Raw genomic sequence first — 25790 nt, 5'->3', positions numbered from 1 at the left:
ACTCACCCCTGCCCCCAAAAAGGCACCGTGGCCCACCAGCAACCCTCCCCCTTTTGACCCCACGTGGTCCGCCGGGAAACTAAATTGATCACAGATTGAGCCAACAGGGGTGGCACTAAAAGACGCGTGTGAAACCCCAAACGCAAGTGCTGCCTTGGCAAAACACATGGGAAGTTGTTAATACAAAAACGTAAGAGATCGTATCAACCAATACTATCGGCCATATCTTAGAGTGCTCACATGTTGTCTCCCATACAATACCAACTCAAGAGGACCGTGCTTCAGAAAGGGGACCATTCGTGCTGGCTACCTCAAGACCAGCTCTCCTCCCCATAAAAACCGCGGGGTGGGTACCGCCCTTCTTTCCTTTAAAAGGTTCCGCAGAAAACCTAGGAAGCTGCCTACTGAGTCAGACCCTTGGTCCAACTCACTCAGTCTTGCCTACTCTGATCGGCAGCGGCTTCTCCAAGATTTCAGGCAGGAGTCTTTCCCGGCCCTCCCAGGAGAGACAGCCAGGGATTAAACCTGGGACCTTCTGCTTGCAAAGTAGATGCTCAACTACTGAGCAATGATCCCATTCCCATGAAATGGCAGAACTATTCTCCTTCGGAGGTTCACTTCCGGACCTCACTCGCCGTCTTCCGAAAGGAACCGAAGCTCTTCCCCGCCCGCTCAAGTTTCCTCCATAACTTCGCTTGCTGAAGCAGGAACGACCAGAACAGCCATTTGTCATCACGATCTTCTGCCGAGATCTCAGCCCTCAGCTGTTTCGAGAGGTGATCGAGTGCACCAGCCGCTGGCATCTGTGCTGATGCAGCTGGTGAGAATGCAGGAAGAACGGACATAGCCTGTGGGCGTGCACATGAAGTGGCATGTCCACGCACAGAGAGCCATCCCAGTTTCAGACGGGTACCCAGGTGGGCCGTCTTTGGTCAAGCCGCCCGAGGCAACAGTGGCAGAATTATTTGGTTTGCTCAAACTGCATCGCCCCCTTTGCTAAGCAGGGTCCACCCCAGTTTGCATTTGGATGGGACACATGTGTGAGCACTGGAAGATCTCCCCCATAGGGGATGGAGCCGCTCTGGGAAGAGAACCTGCTTGCATGGATTCAGAAGGTTCTAAGTTCCCTCCCTGGCATCTCCAAGTAGGAGAGGCTTCTGCCTGCAACCTTGGAGAAGCCGCTGCCAGTCTGTGTAGGCAATACTGAGCTAGTTAGACCAATGGTCCGACTCGGTAGAAGGCAGCTCCCTATGTCCTATGACTTTGGACAAAATCCAGATCTCTCCCATCAACATCGCCTGCGTAGCCAGACCGACTGCATTTACCCAGATAGAAGACAACTCTGATTTAGAGGTGTACCCGAATCAGGTACTGATATTTGATTCGAACTCAAATCAAACTGCAGAATCAACCAATTGATTCTCCCTAAGGGAAAGTGCCATTTTGGAGTCAGTTTTTTCAGCAAAACAGGCCTCCGAATGGCACTCAAATCGATTCACCGAATTGCCTCGAAACGCTCCTTGGCCCGGACCTGCATTTTGCAATTCAGATGTGCAGTCCAGCCCCACACCAGCAACCCCTCCGCCTCCCTCTTGGAGAATGCATTCTTCTGCCTTGCATGACACAATCGCGAGCCCGGGAACAGGAATATGCTCCAGAGCCCGATAGCGACTAATGTTTCCGGATTTGAGCCTGGGCTACCAGTCGGGAAGGGAGCCAGGCAGATAAGGAAACGGTAACAAGCGAGTGGGAGAGGAAGGCCTCCAGGCCGGGGGGGGGGGCAGGGGGGCGGTCTGGCTTTGAGAAGTGGGCGTGGAATGCCTCTCTCAAATCTCCCCCACCCCTAAGCACAACAGATCTGGCCTGCAGGGCCCAATCCACCAGGAAGGTCTCCTGCAAAACAAACAGACGTTGCACGGGAGTGCGTCACAGAGCCTGCTTTACCCACTGACGAGACCGCATTTTGAACTGGAAATGGAATCTGTGGCCGTAGCCCCTCCCTCCCCTTTGCCGTCTGCTCCACTGCAAAGAGGTAGATTGCAGCCTCCTAGGGGCAGAGGACTGGCTGTTTTCCTTCAGTTGCTCCAGGAGCTCTCAAATGTGGGTCCCCAGATGCTGTTTATTATCTTATTTTATTTATTTTAACATATTTTCATACCGCCCAAAACTTTCATCTCTGGGCGGTTTACAAGAAGATAAAAATAAAAGTGAAACGTTAGTTAAAAACAAAACTGTTTGGCTGGCAGCCATCGGGGCTGATGGAAGTCGTAATCCAGCGGCATGGGGGAGCCATTTAAGGACTCCTTCCCCACAACAACCATTTTTTGAGACAAGGAACATACAGAGCTGATTTATGCTGAGTCAGTGGTGGGGGAAAAAAGAGCTCCCCCACAAAAAAGAGATATGTACTCTATTACTACTACTACTACTACTACTACTACTACATTTATATCCCGGTCTTCCTCCAAGAAGCCCAGAGCAGTGTACTACATACTTGAGTTTCTCCTCACAACAACCCTGTGAAGTAGGTTAGGCTGAGAGAGAAGTGACTGGCCCAGAGTCACCCAGCAAGTATCACACTGAATGGGGATTTGAACTCGGGTCTCCCCAGTCCTAGTCCTGCACTCTAGGACTCCACCACTACCTCACGCTGGCTCTAGGCCTTTATCCATATTAAAATAAATCCCAAATATACTGACATTCTGCAACCACAATACACTCCATGGAAAAGATATTCTCTCTATTTTCAATGGAGAGTGTACTTTGCTAGTTGTGTGTATACACAGACATACAGTTTGGATTTATACATGTTTTACTCGGATTATTTTTATGACCATATGCTACCAGTCTTTTATAAAGTGAATATATAGACTGTGGTTCCACCAGATTGTCAATATGTTTATGTTTGCGATTTATATTAATATAGATATAAAGGCATAGGTTACATATCTGTTTGAGTGGTGCTTTTTTGTTTGTTCACTAGCGTACCTTCCAAGACGCTATAAGGTTTTGTATCATCACGGTTCTTATACTAAGTCAGACTACTGGTCCATCCAGCTCAGAACAGCCTATCCAGGCTGGCAGCGGCTTCTCCAAGGTTCCAGGCAGGAGTCTTTCTCAGCTCTACCTGGAGATGCTGCCAGGCTCTGAATCTGGGACCTTCCTCAAGGATACGGAGAATACGGATGCTCTTTCACTGAACTATGACCCCGTCCCCTAAGAGGAATCTCTTACAAGTAGTCTCCCATCCAAATGAAAACCAAGGCAGGCCCTGCTTAGCAAAGGGAACAGTTCATGCTTGCTGCCCCAAGACCAGCTCTTCTTCTGTATGCCAAGAGGATTCTCAGCCCGCCGTCACTCGTTCAGGGAAAGTCTCACTGGCCTACTTTACAGAGTGATTGCAGAGAGTAAGAAAACGCAACCAAGGTCTTTTCAGCACTGAGGGAAAGTGTTGTCTGTCGCAGGGGTAGGCAAACTTTGGCACTCCAGGTGCTGAACTACAACTCCCATCATCCCCAGCTTTGGGGTGATGGGAGATGTAGTTCAGCAACAACCGGTTATATACCCCTGGTCTATAGTACACACTTCCCATCCAGCTGGTACTAACTATTACCAGTACCAGAATTACCCCAAACGGAGCCGAAACTTGGAAGAAAACACCAGCTCAGCCCACGATTCCATTCTAGGGCTTGGGGAGAGCCCAGTTGCTCAGAAGAGTGCATCTCTGAGCACGTTAAGAGTGCATTCCCTTCACTACAGAGAGGCACCAAAGCCAACAATCAAATCAAAGAAAACAAAGCTTTTGAAGGCCTTGGAGGATTTGATTGTAATATTATTTGTATAATATAACAAATATGTTTGTCTCCTTGTGCAGATACATTTGTAGCACAGGAAGTTGCCTTGAGGGGAGGAGAGCTGGCCTTGTGGTATAGCAAGCATGAGTTGTCCCCTATGCTAAGCAGGATCTGCCCTGGTTTGCATTTGAATGGGAGACCGGGTGTATGAGCACTGGGAGATTCCCCTTAGGGGATGGGGCCGCTTTGGGAAGAGTACCTGCAAGCTTGCATGCAGAAGGTTCCAAGTTCCCTCCTGGCAGCATCTCCAAGATACATCTGGGAGAGAGCCTGCCTGCAACCTTGTAGAAGCCGCTGCCAGTCTGTGTAGACAATATTCAGCTAGATGGACCAATGGTTGGACTCAGTAGAAAGCAGCTCCCTATATGTTCTGGGACTGAGCCCAGAGAAGGAGGAGCATACCTCCTCGTCCTTGACACGTGTGGGCTGCACTTAATTTAGTGCCATAGTGGAAGCACTCTGCACATGCTCCAAAGCACTCTTCTTAAATTATTACTGTGCTGCATATTCCAAAACTGGCTCCTGGCACTGCAATTTGGCTTCAGCCAAGCCCTAAAGCCCGGGTTGAATCTAGCTCGGGGTTGCTCTCAGTGAAACCCTGGAGAAGCCGCTGCCAAACTGTGTAGACAATACTGAGCTAGATGGGCCAAGGGTGGGACTCAGCGGGAGGAAGCTTCCTGAGTCCTTCTAAGAAATTATGGAGCAGGTGGGCTCCAAAAGCAGAGAGTTCAAACACACCATCCTCTTAAACAACAAGGAAATTGACACATCTGTCCATTTCAGCCGGGGTGTCTGCCTTTAAAAGGCGGAACTGAAGCAAAGCCTGTCCTGGGTGTTTTTCACACTGGGCTTTTAGTTTGCATCTCCTCCAGAATGGAAGGTGTACATTCACATATCAGCCAGATTTACCCCAAAGTCCCTGCAAGCTTTCAGGGAGCAGTTCACACACAATTTGAGTTTTTCCATTGCACATTAAAGTGTAGCCCGATTTATATCCGGGGTTTAAAAAAAATCCACTTTTTGCTTCGTGTTTTGGGGGTAACATCAACTTCTCTGCCAAGCCTGCTGTCTGAGAATACTCCAGGAACACAGTCTCCTTGGGAGACGATTTCAGCTTGGTGCCTCCAGAGCACACACACCCACAGCCCAGCCCACCCCACACACAAAGCCCACTTTGCAGCACAAGGTATCTTCTTCCCTTCAACTCCTCTGCTACAAAAGATTCCCAGCGGGGAGGGAGACAGGAGGACCTCAGGAAAACAATGGGCTCTATTCAAGCAAAGCCATGAAAGAGAAAAGGGGTGCGGGTGGGGGGTAGACCCAAATGCAAAAAGTGGGGCTTCTTTACTACTGTTTCCTCAAGAACAGAAACACACACACACACACACACACTTCTGGTGTGCAAACATACCTACATTTAGGAGCATAGTGTATGCACCTAATGTAAGCATGCTTAGAACCTAGGAAGCTGCCATATACTGAGTCAGACCACTGGTCGGTCTAGCTCAGTGTTGTCTTCACAGACTGGTAGCGGCTTCTCCAATGTTGCAGGCAGGAATCTCTCTCAGCCCTTTGGTAACGAACGGTATGTTTTGGTAGTTTGTTGGTTCAATTAAAAAAATCTTGTCCTATCTTGGAGATGCTGCCAGGGAGGGAACTTGGAGCCTAGATGCTCTTCCCAGAGCTGCTCCATCCCCTAAGGGGAATCTCTCCCAGTGCTCACACTTCTAGTCTCCCTTTCAAATGCAACCAGGGCGGACCCTGCTTAGCTAAGGGGACAAGTCACGCTTGCTACCACAAGACCAGCTCTCCTCTCGTATGCTTCATATGCTTGCATATGTACACGTATACACACACACACGCACGCACACACCCACACCCCAGAGTCATGTAAAAGTTCCCAATCCCGGAGATGAAGTAAAGCGAACAATGCAGGTTGAGTGCCATTAAGGAGACACATTTGCCCCTGCTAACTGGGCAAAGAGGCACCTTTTACCGTGGCGATTCTCTTTATTTAACAGGGGGAGAGTAACTGGCCCTCTCCACCCCCAGCACAGCACCCCTCCAGTGAGTGTTGCTGGTGTCTGTCTTGTTTTTAGAATGTGAGCCCTTGGGGGACAGGGAGCCATCTTATTTATTTATTATTTCTTTGTGTAAACTGCCCTGAGCCATTTTTGGAAGGGCGGTATAGAAATCGAAATAATAATAATAATAATAATATATCTGACCCACGGCCACAATCCAATGGGACGTCCCCCTGCACTGGCTGCACATCGATATGAACTAGAGTAGCAGGACAGCATTACTGTAGGTAATGTTGGGAAGTGGGGAATGCCATTTAGATGGCCTAGCTCTGGCCCCTAAATGTCTCAAGCAATGACCTCAAGATGCCCCCTCCATCAATCTGTGTTGAGAGATCCCTAGTACAGGCACTTCCCACTGAGCAGTTCTGGATAAACAGTGGCGGATAGATTTAAAACCATCTTTCGGACCTGTGATCTTGAAAACAGAACCCGCCGAGCCTGCCCTCCAGATCTCTCAGACCCCAGAGGAGCTCCCTCTTTCACCCCGCGTGATGTTTCCGAGGCAGATAAAGGGTCCGCCTTCCCCACCATCTCGGTGCTCCTCAGGATGAACAAAAACGACGGAGAGTGGCAGACCGTCCACTTCCCTGCCAGACAATCTGGTTGCCCCGCATTGGAGGCAGGGAACTGGGCCAGACAGGCCTTTTGTCCCACTGACCCACTGTGGCCCCTCCACATCCGACTTTTCCCGTCCCCCCCTTCCACCCGCTCGGTGGATATCACAAGCGCAGCAGCACACAAGGAAAGAGCGATATTTGGGACAAAGGGAGTTGCGGGGAAAGTTCTAAGATGGGGACATCAAAACAAAAGTTAGCAACGCACGCCATGACGGGCACGAAGGTTACCCTACCCCAAAAGAGACCAGCTTCTTCCACAACCTCCCGAGAGAACAAAGGACGCCGGATCGATCTGGCAGTGTCGGCAGCGTCGCGCATGAACTCCGCGGCGCATGGAAGCTCCCCCTCGTCCCGTATCCCTCCCTCCCCCCCGCCACACATACACACACACACACACACACACACAAGTGCAAAGAGCTACTGCTGTTCTCTGATCTCCATGAAACAAAAAGCAGGGGAAACAACACACGCGATACGAACGCACACAGGGGGATTCGCCCCCAAGAGCCACACTGCTTCGGTGGACTATTACGGACGTGGCAGCTGGTGGGGCGAGACAGCCCGGAGATGGCAGCATTGCAAATTCCTGGCTCAGTCAATCATTCATTCTGAGAGCAGCTCAAAAGAATTGGGGGGGGGGGGGAGAAAAATGGGGCTTGCATTTGCCCCAGGGAATCCGGAGGGTGAAACTACTGCCCACATGATCTCCCAGACCCCATCTTCAATAGTGGTGCCACGTTTGCCCGAATGGAAGATGCTCCCAAATTTAAGACGACTATGTTTTTAAAATATAGGTGATGGAAAAGAACTTGCTATACAAATAGAACATTCAAAATATAGAGGCACCTTTTAATGTGGGGATTCTCTTTATTTAGCGGGGGGGGGGAGTAACTGCCCCCCCCCCAGCACAGTACCTCCAGTGACTGTTGCTGGTGTCTTATCTTATGTTTCTTTTTAAGATTGTGAGCCCTTTGGGGACAGGGAGCCATCTTGTTTATTTGTTATTTCTCTGTGTAAACCACCTTGAGCCATTTTTGGAAGGGTGGTATAGAAATTGAATGAATGAATGAATGAATGAATGAAATTGAATGAATGAATGAAAATATAACCAGAAAAATACCAGCTATACCTGCATTTACCCCCAAAGACTCAGAATTTAAAATGACACCCCCGCCCCGCGAACTGTTCACATCAAAGAAATTGGGGAGGGGGAGGAAACCTGAGCCCGCGTGGTGTAGTGGTTAGAGTGCTGGACTAGGACTGGGAAGACCCGAGTTCAAATCCTCACTCAGCCATGAGACTTGCTGGGTGACTCTGGGCCAGTCACTTCTCTCTCAGCCTCACCTACTTCACAAGGTTGTTGTGAAACTTAAGTATGTGAGAAATTTAAGTATGTAGGACACCGCTCTGGGCTCCTCGGAGGAAGAGCAGGATATAAATGTAATCATCATCACCATCATCATCAAGTATTGGATTCAGGTTAATACAGTCAGTATTCTTCAGGGACAAGGGGGACCCAATTAAATGGAGAGGTGTGGGAGGCTATGGGGTGGGATCTGGGTGTTCTGCAGTGAGAAAGGGGCCCCTCATTTCTCCTACCAAACACCCATAACAGGGTGTTTAAGGGAAGAGGAAATCCCACCCCCCACACCCACATTTCTTGTTCCGGATATATCAAATGCAGACACACCAGCCAGTGGGAAGGAAAAGACCGGAGCTCTGTTGCAGCTAATTTGAAAGCAACATTTGGCTCGCAATCGAAGGACACACACAAGGGAGGCCTCCAGGACCAGCCGCTTGGAGGGATGGGAGACTGGGTTCAACTCTGCACAGAAAGAAAGAAATAACAATGGCCCCCTGTCCCCAAAGGGCTCACAGTCTAAAAAGGAACATAAGACAGACACCAGCAACAGCCACTGGAGGGAATGCTGTGCTGAGGACGGACAGGGCCAGCTGCTCTCCCCCTGCTAAATACAAGAGAATCCCCACTTTAAGGCGGCGCCTCTTTGCTCAGTCCGCAGGGGGCTATCATGCCATCTCCCACCCAAATGCAAACCAAGGCGGGACCTCGCTTAGCAAAAGGGACAACGCATGCTCGCCTCCCCAGGACCAGCTCTCCTCCCCTGTCTCCAGCTTCAGCAGAACATCTGCCTTATCGGCTTGGCACCGGGGAAGCGCCCGTGCGGCTCTTGGCAGTGGTTTCCTGCCGCGGCTGCCAACTGCAGAGCGTCTGGCCGGCCCCTCGGAGAAACAGCAGGCCTGGGCCGGACGGATAGAAGCCCTGGGCGGCCTCTCCCCCTCCTCCGGTTCTCACCACACCAGCTGGGCCCCAGGGAGCCTCCCACCAGCCAAGAAAAGCCAGCCCGGGCATTGCAAGATACCAAGGCCGATTTCATCATGCTGGCCATTGCTTCACAAGATGCTGGAGGGAGGGGAGGAGGAGAGCCAGCCCCGAAACATCTCTGCCAGGAGTGGCAGCAAGGTCTTGGTCTTCCGAGGGAGGGGGAGCCTGCATAAATCGTATCCTGGGAAAGCCTGCTCACTGAGCAAAGAGGCACTTTTTTAAAGAGGCGATTCTCTTGTATTTAGCAGGGGGAGAGCAACTGGCCCTATCCGTCCCCAGCACAGGATTCTCTCCAGTGGGCGTTGCTGGTGCCTACTTTGTGTTTCTTTTTAGACTGTGAGCCCTTTAGGGACAGGTAGCCATTGGATTTATATCTATGTAAACCGCTTTGGGAAACTTTTTGTTGAAATGCGGTGTATATAAATATTCGTCGTAGCCTGGGGGCTGGTGGTGACTGGCACTCGGCACACGCCCAGAGGCCCTCTCGTTATTTTCACCACCTCATCACAGATCTCAGCAACTGGCCTGAAAAAGAGGACCCCAGCTCCTCTCATTTCAAGCAACAAGAGCCCTGGACCCGCCTGCCGATGTCTGTACATGTGTTTGTGTGAATGATTGCACCAGGGTTTGCTCTAAAAACAAAACTGGGCACAGGTCCTTGAAAGGCTGGATCCAGATCGCAAGTGTCCTGCTGTTCCTGTGTACAGTTTAATGTGTGAATAACTGCACAGATTGTACAAGCGTTGCATGCAATGTGGCACAGCCAAGACCAAAGGCAGTGCTTCATCCTTATGAGATCAGAGGAACACAGGCAGCTGCCATATGCCGAGTCAGACCCTTGGGCCATCCAGCTCAGTATTGTCTACCCAGACTGACAGCGGCTTCTCCAAGGTTGCAGGCAGGAATCTCTCTCACAGCCCTATCTGGAGATGCTGCCAGGAAGGGAACTTGGGACCTTCTGCAAGCAGACACAGTACACACACACCCTGGCTCTCCCTGACTACCAAAATGATAGAATCAAAAAGCTGGCAAGGAGGACACCAATAGGTCATCTATCCCACCCCCACCAATGGAAAAAGAGGGTAACTCCAATGGAAAGCATCCCCTGGAGTTTTCACAGACACAGGCCTTACTGTGAGGCTTGACTGCGAGTTCGAGTTCACCCGCAAAAACCGATGCAAAAAGTGGATTCTTTTACTCCAGACATAAATCGGGCTAGGCTCTAACACACAATGAAAAATCCAAATCGCATCTGGAGAGCTCCTCAGTAGCTCGCACAGGCTCCAGGGTAACTCTGGCAGATATGTGAACACACAACTTCCAATCTGGGAGGAGAAGTAAGCTAAAAGCCCCGTCTGGAAATGCTCCTCTCCCTTCTTTTCTTCCAAATGCCAAGGAAGACGACCCTGCAACCTTCCTAAGCTTTGACTAAAGCTCAACCTCAATCCACTCTCCTCTTCTTCTGCCCATTCTTTATGGTCGGCTCAGAGCTGTGGAACTCCTGGCCACTAGAGAGTTGCCAAAGCCCAAACTTCATTTGTGTATACAGGAGGAGTTTAACCAGTGCAGACCCACGCCCCATCAAGTTCAAGGGGGCTTAATTCCCAAGTATTTGTGAAACTATAGTCTGGAAGGCCTGGGTTCAAATCCCAACCAGTGTGTGGCCTTGAGCAAGCCACAGTCTCTCGCCACCTCTGCCATCCATCCGTGAATCGGGTACATGAACAGCCTACTTTACAGGGCTGTCGTGACAATCAGTGTGTGAAGATTAAGTTGAAAGTGTGGTTTGTTATGATGAACACCGCTGGGTCTAGGGGAGGAGAGCTCATCTTATGGAAGCGAGCATGAATTGCCTCTTTTGCTAAGCAGGGCCCACCTTGGTTTGCATTTGGATGGGAGACTGCATGTGCTGTGAGACAGGGGTTCCCAGGATTCCCAACCTGTTGCTGAACTACAACTCCCATCATCCCCAGTTACAACAAACTGTAGCTGGGAGGTGACAGGAGTTGTAGTTCAGCAATATCGAGAGTATCACAGGTTGGGAAATCCCCGCTGTAAGGCATTCCCCTTCAGGGATGGGGCTATCATCGCTCAGTGGGAGAGCACCTGCCTGCTTGCATGCAGAAGGTCCCAGGTTCAATTCCTGGCAGCATCTCCGAATACAGCCGGGAATGACTCCTGCCTCAGCCCTTGGGAAGCTGCTGCCAGTCAGTGTAGACGAGACAGAACTAGTCAAACCAATGTCCTGACTCAGTATAAAGCAGCTTCCCATAGCTTTTAGCAGCCACGGCTCAACAGCAGATTTTATTTTTAACATATTAAACAACCTCTGCTTTAATCCAGAGACCCCACCCCGCCTCAAGATGGGCGAGAAAGTTTAGAGCTATTAACTGGTGACTATCCTCACGCCACCGACTTAAAACGGAAATACTTTGAGGAGGAGGACCATAATAAAGGAGGCCTGGCTGTTCTGAGCTCAGCCCCAGTTCGGATTTCAACAGCCACCATAAACACACACACACAACACACACACACACCAGGTTCTCCCAGGCAGGGGCCATTGTGCAAACGAGGCCATCAATCAACCCACAAGGCCAGTGGGAGGCGAAATGGCCTCCGCCCCACGGCAGGGGAACTGAAAGGGTTAAGACACACACACACACACACAACACACACACACACACACACAGAGGAAGCCACAGCTATAAACAGAAGCTCTTCCTTTTTCTGGGCTGTTTCATTTCACAAGGTTACCCCAAAGGCACAGGGTTTGGTTTGGTTTAACCTTAAAATATAAATATAAATATACATCCCAAACATACACACACAGAGAGTTCAGCAGAGCTCTGTTCAAAGGAAACAAAGGGGTTTTTTTCTCCACCCCCAAAACACACACACCTCCAACGAAAACAACCTGCTTTGAATTGCTCCTGATTGCTTTGATGTGTGTGTGTGGGGGGGGACTTGAACAGGGGTTTCCCTTGACACAGGTCAGCTCAGAACAGGATATTTCAACCCTTTGCAAACGAAGCCACGGCGATGTGCTGGACTACAAAACCCATCACCCCCTGCTCCGGGCCTCGCCGCAGGGGGCGATGGAAGCCGTAGTCCAACAACATCTGGGCACCCAAGGTTGAACACCCCTGGCCCAAATCAAAGCAGCGAGTCCAAATCAATCCTGTAACACACACACACACACACCCGGAGTCACAGTCCATAAACCGAGAACCCCTGGCTTAGTTCAATCCAGGGTACAAAACCCTTCCTGGAGGTTTTGTACCCAGGGGGGCAGGCAGAGAAGAAGCTTGAGGGACCCACTTCAATTTCTTTTGGAGAGGAGGAACAGAAGGAGACATGATCTTGCATCAGCAAGCAGGAACTGTCCCCTTTGCTAAGCAGGGTCTACCCTGGTTCACATTTTGATGGGTACCCACAATGCAAGCACTGTTAAGATCATCCCCTCAGGGGATGGGGCCAAAGCTAGAGCATCTGCTTGCATGCAGAAGGCCCTAGGTTCAATCCCTGGCAGGCAGAGCTGGGAAAGACTCCTTCCTGAAACCCTACAGGGCCGCTGCCAGTCTGTGTAGGCAGTACTCAGCTAGATGGACCAAGGGTCTGACTCGGTACGGCAGCTTCTTATGTGTGGTGTTTGTGTGTGTGTGTGTGTGTGTGTGGTGGGGAGAGGAATATATGTTGTGAAGACTGCCAGTGGGGGCTATTAGGTCTGGCAGAGGGAATTCAGAGGTGGGGGGAGAACTCCTCAAACGCTTACAGGGCCTCTGTGCCCCCCCCCCAAAAAAACCTTCACACAATGCCACGTGCTGCAGCCTGCTCCTGAAACAAGCCCACCTTGCGGTGCGTGTTGAGGTCAGGCAGACAATCGGGACCCGTGTGGGTCCCAAAGCACTCCCTTAAGAAGCTATCGTTCTCGTTGCCACACAGACAAAGAGATGGCCGCGTGGGCCAGGCCGAGGGCCAAAGAGCGGAAGCCACAGGGAGGCAAACTCAGAAGAGGAAGGGCCAACATTTTGCCCCATAAAGACACCCCAGAAAGTCTGAGCCATGTGCCGAAGCCCTGAAGGGAAGGGGACAACCCGAGGGGGGCCAATCCAAGACACAAAGCAGAGAGAGAGAGAGAGAGAGAGAGAGAGACGTGCGTGTGCATGAGATTTATGGGGCAGCCGCGGCTCCAGAGATTCTGGGGGTCTGTCTCAGCCAGAATGGCCGACATGCACTCCCTGCGCTCGGAGCGCATGTCAGCCAAAGGGAAATCCCCTCCTGCTGGATCTACAGAAACCTGATTAATGCAGGGAATAAAGGGCAGCCCGTGAGAATAAAAGGACATCTGGCAAGGCGAGAGAGCTCAAACCAAATCGGGGCGGGAGGGAGGGAGCATTACAAAAAAAGAAAAAGAGGAAAAAAAGCAGAACAAAATGATAGGTTTCTTTCAGCGCCAGAACCCGCTTGGCAAACAAACTATCCAAGGCGGTTACAGAAGCAGATCACTTGGCTTGGATTCGGGCCACGATCCTGGACCAGAGGGACTGATCCGGCTGCAGGAGGCCCTGGGCTTGCACGCCAAGCCCCCAGGAGTGAGATTCGGGGCCACCCCAAGGCCTGCAAAGGCGGACGAGGCGAGTCCATCGTCCGGTTTAGAGGAACGTGGAACTCCTGCCTGTTTTCTCATTGATGTGTTGTTGTTTTTAAGGGTCTCAAAACAATAGCTGCTGCTAAAGGGTTAGACAAAGGTTCCAGGGGGGGAGCCGGTTTTGGAAATAAAAGAACAGCGTCTGAATCTCAAATGGAAACCCCCCCTCCCAGTCACCTACCTCTCCCCACCACGCTCACAGCAGTCACAAAAACTTCCCCGTGCGCCCACGTCTACTCTTGAGAAAAGACTGCAGGGCTCCAGACACCGAGGCCATGAAGGGGCCCATCAAAGGAGACCCCCATATCTTTGGAGGAAGCTTCCTGGAAAATATCAACGATAATGACCCCACAGCCGGTGGCTGCCTGCACCTCAGGCTGTGCCACCATCTCATGCCACAAACGGCTGCCGCCTGAGTCAGTCCTCAGGCGGCCCAGTACTGGCTACACTGACTGGCAGCAGCCTCCAGCGTTTGGGACCAGGGGTGGGTGGGTGGGTCTTCCACAGCTCGACCTGGGGATGCTGGGAGTTCCTGCATACAAAGCACATGCTCCAGCCCTGAGTTGTGTCTCCAAGCCTGCAAATAACTGCCCAAGATCTAAAACCCAGGACCCCTTGCACTTTCAGGCACAAGAAGGCTGGCCCAAATGTCTCACAAGCTCTCCGGAACCCAGGACCTCCTCGCCGGGAGACCCGGCCAAAGATTTTTAAGGTTCTCCCACCACAGGCACACCAACAAGACCGTCTCCCAACCCACCCCGAGACACACACAGATACAACCTCCAGACCCGGACAGGACCCACCTTCAAAGCGATTTCCTTTGTCCGATCACTTCGAGACCTGGCCAAGGATTCTATCCGAGACATAATCCGGTGCTGGGTCCGACTGATCCCCACTGGATCCGGCTGGGTCTCTCGCTAGCTGGGCTGGTAAGGGGCGTCCTTAGCATCAAAAGCAATTTAAGACCAAAAGAATGGATTTGGGGGGGTTCTTTTCTTTTTAAGGGTCCCAGGGAGGTCAGCAAGCCGGATGCAGAGAGGATGTTCTCTCCGGGCAATGAGGATCAAAAAGACAGACACAGCCCTCTCCCCAGACGTGCTCCACTCTCCTCATCCAGCTCGGGCACAGGAAGTAAAGTACTGGAAACTGTGCCTGGTTGTTCAAACTGCAGACGCTCCTCCTCCTCTCGAGGCAGAGAGGGAGGAGGAAGGGACCAGTGATGGCTTGATTTGCAAGCAGAGGAGGAGCGAGGCAGTTCTGGGCCGGGACGCAGCAGCCTGCAGTAGGGTGGCGACCCCCAAGGCTCAGGGGCACCTCACCGGGAGCTGCCAGATAGACCGAGTCAGGCCCTTGGTCCATCTAACTCAGGATTGTCAACCCAGACTGGCAGCGGCTTCTCCGAGGTTGCAGGCAGGCAGGGGTCTCTCTCAGCCCTATCTTGGAGATCCAGCCAGGGAGGGGAACTTGGGACCCGAGATGCTCGTCCCAGAATGGTCCCATGCCCTGAGGGGAAAGTTTTCAATTAGCAATAATCGTGCCTCGGATTAACCTCATTGGCTACGATACTGCCACTGCACAAAGTATCTCACAGTGCTCTCATCCAAATGCAAACCAGACCCAGCTTAGCAAAGGGGACAATTCAGGCTTGCTACCACAAAGCCAGATGGGTCCAGACCATGCAAAGCTCCAGCACTGGAGGAGAGCTGGACTTGGGGAGCAAGCGTGCACTGTCCCCTTTGCTAAGCAGGGTCCACCCTGGTTTGGATTCGAATGGGAGACTACATGTGTGCGCACTGTAAGATATTCCTCTTAATGGATGGGGCTGATCTGCGAAGAGCACCTGCCTGCTTGCATGCAGAAGGTTCCAAGTTCCCTCCCTGGCAGCATCTCCAAGAGAGGGCTGAGAGAGACTCTTGCCTGCAACCTTAGAGAAGCCGCTGCCAGTCTGGGTAGACAATACTGAGCTAGATGGACCAAGGGTCTGACTCAGTATAAGGCAGCTTCCTCTTCCACTGGCACTCTCTGCTGTACCGCCATGCAGGATGCTCCCATCTTTGAAACAACCACCAGTTACAGAGCTCTGGCTTCCCACAGCAAGCACAGGCATACCACTGGAGGGAAAAGGAGAAAAGCCCTTTCTCCCACACATTCTAACCCAGCAATCTCCTTTTGCTGTCGGGGCGTCCTGCCATTAAGCTCCAGGCCACCCATGTCAGGGGGTTCGCAAGCATGGGGCCTTAGGTGGCATTGGACTACAACTTCCATGGTCCCCTGCCATGCTGGACAATGAGAGTTGTAGTCCAATGCCAGTGCTCTTTGCAGACAAGCCCCATCCCCTGTGGGGAATATCTCATCGCGTTCACATGTGGTCTCCCATCCAAATGCAAACCAGGGTGGGCCCTGCTTAGCCAAGGGGACCATGCATGCTTGCTACCACAAGACCAGCTCTCCTCCCATAACCAAGGTGGGGAGGGGTTTGGAAATCATGCCCAGTGAGGAACCATTGAAGGAACTGGGTCTGAGGGGGAGAGGAGACAGCCCTTCGAGTATCAGAAGACAGCTGTCACAGACGAGGGAGAGTGGACATGCTCTCCGTTCCTCTTGAGGACTAGCGGGGTTGAGAACCAATGATAAGGAAGCAGATTCTGGCTAGATGTCAGGAGGAATTTCCTAACTGTAAACGCCGCCATTGGACAGTGGAATGGTCTGCCTTGTGCAGTGGGCGACTCTTGTTGGCGAAACAGAGGTGAGGGTGTGCACGAATGCTTCGTTGCTGAACCGGTTTGCCTCGAACCGCGCTGGTTTGGAGCTTTGACTGTGGACCGAACCCGGGGTGATCCACTCCGCGATCAAACCAAAACAGGCCCAGTTTGGGCAAACTGGATTCCCCTTTACAACTATACTCGCCGCCCGAACTGCTGAACCAGTTCAGTCAAACTGACCAGGTGGTCGGTTCGACAGCACGCAATCCGGCTCGAGTTCGATTCAAATTCCAGGCCGAACCTCAATGTTTGGTTCGCGCACTCCCCTAAACAGAGGCTGGAGAGTTGTCTGTCAATGATGCAGTCGCAGATTCCTGCACTGAGCAGGGGACTGGAAGACCTTCCAGGGTCCCTTCCAACTCTCAAATCCTGGGCAAATCACGATCATGCGCGAGTCAGCTTGCAGGGGGAAGTTGCAGCTGCTACTGGATTCATGTGACCAGCAGGCCCAAGGCAGAAAGTCCAAAAATGGCACCTCCACCCCTCCTCCATTCACGTGGGGCCCAATCCACCATGCTCTGCCCAGTCACTTGTGCATTTTGAGGGATGCACAAGATAACTTCTTGCTAGATGGCAACCCACAGCCAAGACTGAGAGCCAGTGTGGCATAGCGGTTAGAGTGCGGAACGAGGACCAGAGAGACCCGAGTTCAAATCCCCACTCAGCCACGAAACGCACTGGGCGATTCTGGGCCAGTCACTTCTCTCTTGGCCTAACCTACCTCGCAGGGTGGTTGTGAGGATAAAAACTGCGGACACCACTCGGAGCTCCTCGGAGGAAGAGCGGGCTAGAAATGCAATAAATAAACAAACAAACGAGCGATTGTTGGCAACCCCTGAGTGACTCCAGTGACTGTTGCTGGTGTCTATCTTGGGTTTCTTTTTAGATTGTGAGCCCTTTGGGGACAGGGATCCATCTTAATTGTTTGTTATTTCTCTGTGTGAACCGCCCTGAGCCATTTCTGGAAGGGCGGAATCGAAATTGAATAAAATAAATAATAAATAAATAATAAACCCTGAATCCAAAGAGTCTCCCCCACAAAGGGGAGAGGGACTAGCAAAGACCAAGCGTAGGCAGCCACCATATACTGAGTCAGACCCTTGGTCTATCTAGCTCAGTATTGTCTTCACAGACTGGCAGCAGCTTCTCCTAGGTTGCAGGCAGGAGTCTCTCTCAGCCCTATCTTGGAGATGCTGCCAGGGAGGGAACTTGGAATCTAGATTCTCTTCCCAGAGCGGCAGCTCCATCCCTTAAGGGGAACATCTTCCAGTGCTCACACCTCAAGTCTCCCATTCAAATGCAAACCAGGGCAAACCCTGCTTAGCTAAGGGGACCCGTCATGTTTGCTACCACCAGACCAGCTCTCCTCTCCAGGGACTAGCACTGTTTTTCAAAGAAGGCCACAACTATGCCTTGAGGATCTCGTCTTCTCTGCCTTTCCACCACCCCTTAAACCCACTAATTCCGACCGCTCTGGAGGAGGAGGGAGGAGGAGGAGGTGAAACAGCAACTTACTCAAGAGCAGGACTCCAGCTAGCCAGGCTCCCTGGTCCTCTGCTGCTCCCCAACAAGGCCAAACGGCAGGCACCGCTGGGGGAATGAAACGGCCTGAATTGGGAGGAGCTCTCCCCTGCTCCAAGGCCTCCGGGCCACTCATGAGACGGGAATTTCCTCCTCCCTGACCTTCCGGGGTTATTCACTGACTTAGGCCAACTGGATTATAGCAGCTGTAGGAAGGGGGATTGTTTCCAGGAGGCCTGTTGCATCAGCTCACACCACCTCCCCTTTCTTCACACACCCGGACACACACTCGGGCACTTGGTACACGGGTGTTTGCACACGTCTCTGGGTTTTTAGGAGAGCGCCTGGGGTTTTAGCTCGCAGCTCCTCACGGAATGGAGGGGGGCGCGTCCACACATCGGCCAGATTCACCCCCAACGTCTCTGCGAGCTATCGGGGAACACTCCGCACACAATCCGGGTTCTTCACTGCGCGTTGAGAGTGTAGCCCGATCTATATCCAGGATTTAAAAATCCGCTTTTTTGCATCGGTTTTGGAGGGCAACTTCGAACACACAGGAACGCCCGGTGTGTGAAAAATGCCCTGGGAATCGAAGGAGTGTGTCTAAAGCTTCTCGACTAGAGCTCCCCACGTGTCATAGGAACATAGGAAGCTGCCATATACTGAGTCAGACCATTGGTCTATCTAGTTCAGTATTGTCTACCCAGACTGGCAGCGGCTTCTCCAAGGTTGCAGGCAGGAATCTCTCTCAGCCCGATCTTGGAGATGCTGCCAGGGAGGGAACTGGGAACCTTCTGCTCTTCCCAGAGCGGCTCCATCCATCTTTTATCTTCCAGCGCTCACACTTCTAGTCTCCCATTCATATGCAACCAGGGCGGACCCTGCTTAGCTAAGGGGACAAGTCATGCTTGCTACCACAAGACCAGCTCTCCTCTCCTCGTGGGACTACAACTCCCACGCTCAACTTTGGACCCCCTCCCAGCTGTTTTTGGACTACAACTCCCATAATCCCCAGACACAGTGGCCCATAGCCAGGGATTAGGGTCTCTGTCCCAAGACCCATCGAGCTCGGTATTGTCTACACAGACCTGGCAGGGGCTCAGTCTCCGGAGACAAGACTGAGCGAGGTAGAAGGCGGCTTCCGATGGCCCTAAGGGGCAATTTGGCTGAAAAGGAAGAGCAGAGCAGAGCTCTTGGCGATTTGCCCGCGATTTGCCTGCAAGCATCGAGACTGAAGGAGTGTCATCCGGTCCTGCTGGGAAGGAAATTGGGTTCTCGTGTTCACCTAACGAAGGCCTAGAGATGAAAAACAGACACTGCCCCCCACCCCAGAGGTGGAGGGGGGTGTTTCCCAGTCTTGCTTCCCCAGAGGATGCCAGGTGTGTGTGTGTGTGGGGGGGGAGGACGGGAGTTGTAGCCCCACCATAGCCTTGGGAACCCCGTCCCGAAAAGGCCTCTAACCTAGGAACATGAGAAATTGCTTTATACGGAGTCAGACCGTTGGTCCATCTAGCTCAGTATTGTCAACTCTGACTGGCAGCAGACCTTCTGGGTTCTTTCCCAGCCCGAGCCAGAGGTGCTGCTGCTGCTGGGACCTTGAACCAGTGTCCCCCCTCTAGCAGGGAATTCCAGATGTTGTTGACTACAACTCCCACAATTCCTAGCCATCACAGCCAGGGATGCTGGGAGTTGCAGTCCAACCACAACTGGAACTCCATTAGAGGGAATGCTAAACTGAGCCTGGGTCCGTCTGATCTGCCAATGAGCTGAAGCCCCGTGCCCCTATTCAGTGGCAAAGACAATGGACTCTGTGCGCGCACAGAAGTTCCAAACTTCATGTACTGCAGGAAAGAGTCCTGGTGCTGGAAACCGAAACAGGGAGTGGGGCCCGTGTTCCCTCCAACAGGGATCCCCAGATGTTGTTGACTACAACTCCCATCACCCTCCGCTACAATGGCCTTTGGCTGGGAATCATGGGAGTTGAAGTCGTCAACATCTGGGGATCCCTGTTAGAGGGAACACTGGACGGGACCGGAGCTCAGCGTCAGCGCATCTGCTAAGAAGGCCCCAGATTCAATTGCCGGTAGCATCTCCGGGTAGGGCTGGGAGAGACTCCTGCCTGAAACCTTAGAGAGCTGCTGCCGGTCAGTGTGGACTGAGCTAGATGGACCGAGGGTCTGACTCAGTAGACAGCAGCTTCCTACCCTGACTAAGAGACACAGGCCTGGTTCATACGTAACGGGAAACCGGAGGCCCCTTCACCTCCGGTTTCCAAACCTCAATGCCCAAACCCGGGGAAAGGGAGTCTGCGGGGGAGAAGCAAACTCCACTCTGAACCTTTGGTCAGAGCAGACTGTTGCCGCTGCAAACTCCATGTCGCGAATACGCATGCATGTACCGCGGTTTGAGCCCCACAGAGCCGGAGTCAAGGGAGGAAGGTCCTCCCTCCCTCCGGCCTGATTGGCTGTGCAGGTTGTCCTTCTGTCAAGAAGGCTCCAAGTTCCCACCCCAAGAGAGGGCTGAGAGAGACTCCTGCCTGCAGCCTTGGAGAAGCCGCTGCCAGTCCGGGTCGACAACACTGAGCTAGATGGACCAAGGGTCTGACTCAGTAGATGGCAGCTTCCTATGTTCCTATGACAGTGTGGAGGTTTCCAAAAAAGAAAAAAGAAAAAAAGCCCTGAATCTTGCGGTGTGGTCTCCAAATATAGCTGAAGCCAAGACCCGCTTGGGAAACAACAACAAAAAAGCCTCCACTCCCATCCTTCTGCCTCCCTGCGGCCCTCGGGGACTGGGCATCGCCTTCTGCCAAATAAGCAGCAGCAGCACCGCCTCCCTCGTCCAGAATTAAAAGAGGGAGCTTGTTCTAACGCCGGCCTTATGGAGCGCACTATATTTATCCAGAAGAACATGGCAGGGGAGAACACCCACAGGCATTCTGTTGCATCGCAAGAGGCCAGGGATTTGGGCACAAACCTCGAAAGATGCTCGTGGCGAGCAACGGTGGGCGGGGTGGGGAGGTACCCCAGAGGCCAGCCTGCCCCGGGCTGGTGCAAAAAGTATACCATCTTCTCCCAAGCAGATTGTATTCCTGGACTGGCTTGGCTTCAGTTTCGCCTTTGAAAGGCAAACTGCCCTGTCTGAAATTGACAGAGGGGTCCAGTTCCTTGTCTTAGTCGGTGTTTTTTGAGCTCTCTGCTTTTGGAGCTCACGTGCTCCCTAATGCCCCTAGAAGGGCTTAGGAACATAGAGGCAGCGGCCTCCTACCGAGTCAGACCCTTGGTCCATCTAGCACAGCACTGTCTACACAGACTGGCAGCGGCATCTCCAAATTTTCAGGCAGGAGCCTCTCTCAGCCCTATCTTGGAGATGCTGCCAGGGAGGGAACTTGGGACCGTCTGATGCTCTTCCCAGAGCGGCTCCATCCCCTGAGGAGAATCTCTTCCAGTGCCCACACATGTAGTCTCCCATTCAAATGCAAACCAGGGCAGACCCTGCTTAGCAACAGGGACATTCATGCTTGCTGCCACATGACCAGCTCTCCTCCCATATCGTAGCTACAGATGAGAAGGCCTTGGAAAGAACCAGAGAAATGCAGGTAGTTATTTTGTCCCCCCCCACAAAAAAAAACCCCTGGAAATGTGGCTGTCACATCTCTAGTCGTAGCAGCCAAGAGGAGGACATCTGAGGATGTGCAGAGTGCCTTGTGCTTCACCCCAAATCACCCCACATTTTGCTGTCAGAACAGCAGTGCGCCTCTTTTGAACCACACCCATGTCCAGGAAGAGGTGGGGAGAAACCAGATACTTCCCCTTCCTTTTTAAAGTGGCGATTCTCTTTACTGAGCAAGGGGAGAGCAACTGGCCCTATCCGTCCCCGGCACAGCATCCCTCCCGTGGCTGTTGCTGGTGTCTCTCTTCTGTTTCTTTTTTTTAAGAGTGTGAGCTCTTTGGGGACAGGGAGCCATTATATCCATTTCTATCTGTGTAAACCGCTTTTGGGAACTTTGGTTGAAACACGGCATATCAACCTTCATCATATTTAACAGCTACATTTCTGGCAACTGTTCTTCAACCCAAACACAGCTCCTTCCAGCATTCTGCCCCGTGGGAATTGCACTTGGAAATATTGCAGGCAACGAACGGTTTCAAAGCCAAGGTATAGGGGTGTGTGTGTAGATATCTTATCAAAGCATCACTTCTGAAAACACCCGATATATTTATACCTCCTTCGAAAACTGTGCGGCTAAAATCACGCCTGCTTCTCAGTCCATCTCCTGATTATCTGCCTCTTTTCCCTCCCCCCTTGTGTAATATAAAGGGCACAGGCTGCTGCTCTCCCCATTTTCAGGGGGGCCTTTTTTTTAATTATCTTTTGCTTCCTGCTTAAGTGGAAGCTAGCGGTGCCAGCAATTAATCCCAAGGAGCTTTAAACCAGCGCCTTAGAAGTTGAACAGGCCCCTGCTGGCTTCATTGAAGAGCATCTTTCAGCCTCTCTCCGCCCCACCTCCCTGCCCCCAACCACCACTCCTTGGTTCCCCCACAACAGCTCCATGGCCTCCCTTCCAGGAATTAACTTCTGCGCACCAAAGAGGCAGCGTTACCTAAGGGGTAAAGACAGCCCTGCTGGATCAGGCCCAAGGAAGCCCATCTAGTCCAGCATCCTGTTTCCCACAGTGGCGCCCACCAGATATCTCTGGGTAGCCCACAGGCAAGAGGTGAGGGCAGGCCCTCTCTCCTGCGGTTACCCCCCTGCAGCTGGGATTGAGAGGCCTCTTGCCTCTGGGGCTGGAGGAGGTGGCCCACAGCCACCTGACTAGTAGCCACTGATAGACCTGGTCCTCCATGAATTTGTCTCTTAAAGCCATCCAAGCTAGTGGCCATCACCACACCCCTGGCAAAGAATGCCATAGATCAGTTATGCACTGCGTGAAAAGCTACTTCCTCTGGTCGGTCCTAAATGTCCCGATCTTCAGTTTCATGGGGTGACCGCTGGTTCTAGTGTTGCGAGAGAGGGAGAAACATTTCTCTGTCCACTCTCTCAATTCCATGCATAATTATATACACCTCGATCTCCCCTGAATCGCCTCTTTTCCAAACTAAAAAGCCCCAGGTGTTGTAGCCTTGCCTCATAAGAAAAGTGCTCCAGGCCCCTGATCATCTGGGTTGCCCTCTTCTGCACCTTTTCCAGTTCTACAATGTCCTTTTTTAGATGTGGCCAGAATTGTACGCAGCACTCCAGGTGTGGCCGCCCAAAGGTTTTGTATAAGGGCATGATATTAGCTGTTTTATTTTCAATCCTCTTCCTAATGATCCCTAGCATGGAACTGGCCTTTTTTCACAGCTGCCGCACACCAAGTCAACACTTTCAATGAGCTGTCTACCACAACCCCAAGATCCCTCTCCTGGTCAGTCACCGACAGCTTTAATTTCAGATCCTGCTCAGTTTGAATCAGGAAGGCCCCACTGAATGCACATGCACAGACACTGCCTTGATTCTGCCATCCAGAACAAAACTCATTCCACACGGAGATGGAAAACAAAACAGGCCACAGCCCTGCACAGAGCATGGGTCATTTATGCAGAGGAAGTGGTCCATGCACATCAAGGGTCTAATTTTAGAAACTGAACCCTTTCTTTCCTGTGCCACATTCTCAGCTGCAGAAGCAGAGGAAACCCACCTTAGGCACAGAAGGCAGCTGAGAAGCCCCTTTCATTTAGCACTGGAAAAATCAAGGTTCTTTCTTTTATGGGTGTGCAGACACAGGCTTAGGAACATAGGAAGCTGCCATATACTGAGTCAGACCCTTGGTCCATCTAGTTCAGTATTGTCTACACAGACTGGCAGTGGCTTCTCCAAGGTTGCAGGCAGGAGTCTCTCTCTTAGCCCTAACTTGGAGATGCTGCCAGGGAGGGAACTGGGAACGTTCTGCTCTTCCCAGAGAAGCTCCATCCCCTGAGGGGGAATCTCTTCCAGTGCTCACACTTCTAGTCTCCCATTCATATGCAACCAGGGCAGACCCTGCTTAGCTAAGGGGACAAGTCATACTTGTGACCACAAGACCAACTCTCCTCCCGTGGAAATCCTGTTTTTAGAGGCTTCAGTACCATAAGAACACAGGAAGCTGCCTTCTACTGAGTCAGACCCTTGGTCCATCTAGCTCAGTATTGTCTACACAGACTGGCAGCGGCTTCTCTAGAGTTGCTGGCAGGAGTCTCTCTCAGCCCTAACTTGGAGTTGCTGACAGGGAGGGAATTTGGGACTTCAAATGCTCTTCCCAAAGCAGCCCATACCCTGAGGGGGAATAGCTTACAGTGTCCACACATGTCTCCCATCCGCATGCAAACCAGGGCAGACCCTGCTTAGCAAAGTGGATAATGAGATCTCGGCTCCAGCTGCTTCACCAGGACTAACACAAGCAGAATCAATTATGCAGAATCAACCAGAGGCCAATTTGCTTGTTTTGCACCACGTAAATCAGACACAGAATCCACCACAACTTTTGACTCAATTTCTATGTAAGAAATCCAACCATTTCTACATACAAGCCATTAAATGCAGGAGATAAATGCACAAAGCAGCTGTAAGTGAGCCTAAGGCCAAAGAAGATTTTGCAAGCCTTATTTGTGAGGGGCACCTAAATACCAGCCATCTTAAAGCAGAAAAATAAAAATAAAACTCATTTCATGCTCCAAAAGCTACAGAGAGCCCAAAAAGCTACTGCGGTGGGCGGGGGGTGTCTTTTCCCTGCCTTAGGCTTGAAAAGCATTTGATAAAAATAAAGAAAAAGGAAGGCAAACCAACTCTACACACAACCCATTCAGGCCACCCTACGAGCCAGACGTGCAAACGGCGGGAATAGAAGCCACGACGCAAAGCCAAAGAAAAGGCTTTAGAGACAAAAAGTGCCATGTACTCACACAGAGCTGGAGGAAGGTACTTTTTCCCAGGAAGAGAAAAGGAAGACAAGATGGTTTTCATCCCCACTCCTAAAGAAGCTTTTACTGGGAATAAAAGCAGACCTGTCAGCTGCTACAGAGGGAAGGGATAATTTCTTTTAACCTGCTCAGGTTCAGCTGTGGCAGGAGGGAGGAGAGCTGGTCTGGTGGAAGCAAGCATGACTTGTCCCCTTTGCTAAGCAGTTTCTACCCTGGTTTGCATTTGAATGGGAGACTACGTATGAGCCCTGTAAGATATTCCCCACAGGGGATGGGGCCACTCTGGGAAGAGCATCTGCTCGCTTGTATGCAAAAGGTTCCAAGGTCCCTCCCTGGCAGCATCTCCAAGACAGGGCTGAGAGAGACTCCTGCCTGCAACCTTGGAGAAGCCGCTGCCAGTCTGTGAAGACAATACTGAGCGAGATGGACCAAGGGTCTGACTCAGTATATGGCAGCTTCCTAGGTTCCTAAGTGTTTAGGGATGAGAGCTGGTCTTGTGGTCGTAAGCGGGAACGGTCCCCTTTGCTCAGCAGGGTCTGCCCTGGCTTGCATTTGAATGGGAGACTACATGTGTGGGCACTGAAAGATATTCCCCTCAGGCGATGGAGCCGCTCTGGAAAGAACAGAAGGTCCCGGATTCCCTCCCTGGCAGCATCTCCAAGATCGGGCTGTGGGAGACTCCTGCCTGCAACCTCGGAGAAGCCACTGCCAGTCTGTGTAGACAGTACTGAGCTAGGTAGACCAAGGGTATGCCTCGGTAGGAGGCAGCTCCCTACGTTCCTATGGGAGTAAGTTTTAAATTCCTGGGAACAGGGATTCCCAGCTGTCACTGACTACAGCTCCCATCATCCCCAGCCCAAGGAATCCCCGCTGGTCTGTTTCCCAGACTATGGGAAACACCTCTATTGGGCAGCAGCGATCTAGGAAGGTGCTGAAAGGCTTCATCTCATACTGTGCCGGAGGAGGCCATGGTCAAGCCCTCCTGTATTCTACCAAAGACCACCACAGGGCTCTGTGGGCGCCAC

General features: G+C 51.8%; 1 protein-coding gene and 1 pseudogene across 8 annotated transcripts in view; both read right to left on the bottom strand.

The window, feature by feature from the left end:
• Window positions 1–25790, bottom strand: part of ARHGEF2 (Rho/Rac guanine nucleotide exchange factor 2) — a 126881-nt gene that overhangs the window by 45713 nt on the left and 55378 nt on the right. Inside the window, exon 1 of one of the 8 annotated variants that reach the window (XM_053278430.1) lies at window positions 24748–24874. The exons of 5 other annotated variants lie outside the window; for them this stretch is intronic. Coding sequence is in view for 1 of the 3 variants with exons in the window: in XM_053278429.1 (XP_053134404.1) it covers window positions 14351–14413 (63 nt within the window). In the remaining 2 variants the exon portion in view is untranslated. Of the gene's footprint in view, window positions 1–6788; window positions 6875–14350; window positions 14663–24747; window positions 24875–25790 lie in introns of those variants that run through there. 2 more of the 8 variants (XM_053278429.1, XM_053278432.1) reach the window with 2 other exon arrangements.
• LOC128337735 (uncharacterized) lies at window positions 14982–15130 on the bottom strand (annotated as a pseudogene).

The sequence above is a fragment of the Hemicordylus capensis genome, chromosome 14 (assembly GCF_027244095.1).
Source record: "Hemicordylus capensis ecotype Gifberg chromosome 14, rHemCap1.1.pri, whole genome shotgun sequence".
NCBI classification, from domain to species: Eukaryota; Metazoa; Chordata; class Lepidosauria; order Squamata; family Cordylidae; genus Hemicordylus; species Hemicordylus capensis.
The sequence above is the reverse complement of the archived record's forward strand: the minus strand, read 5'-3'. Positions and strand labels throughout refer to the sequence as shown.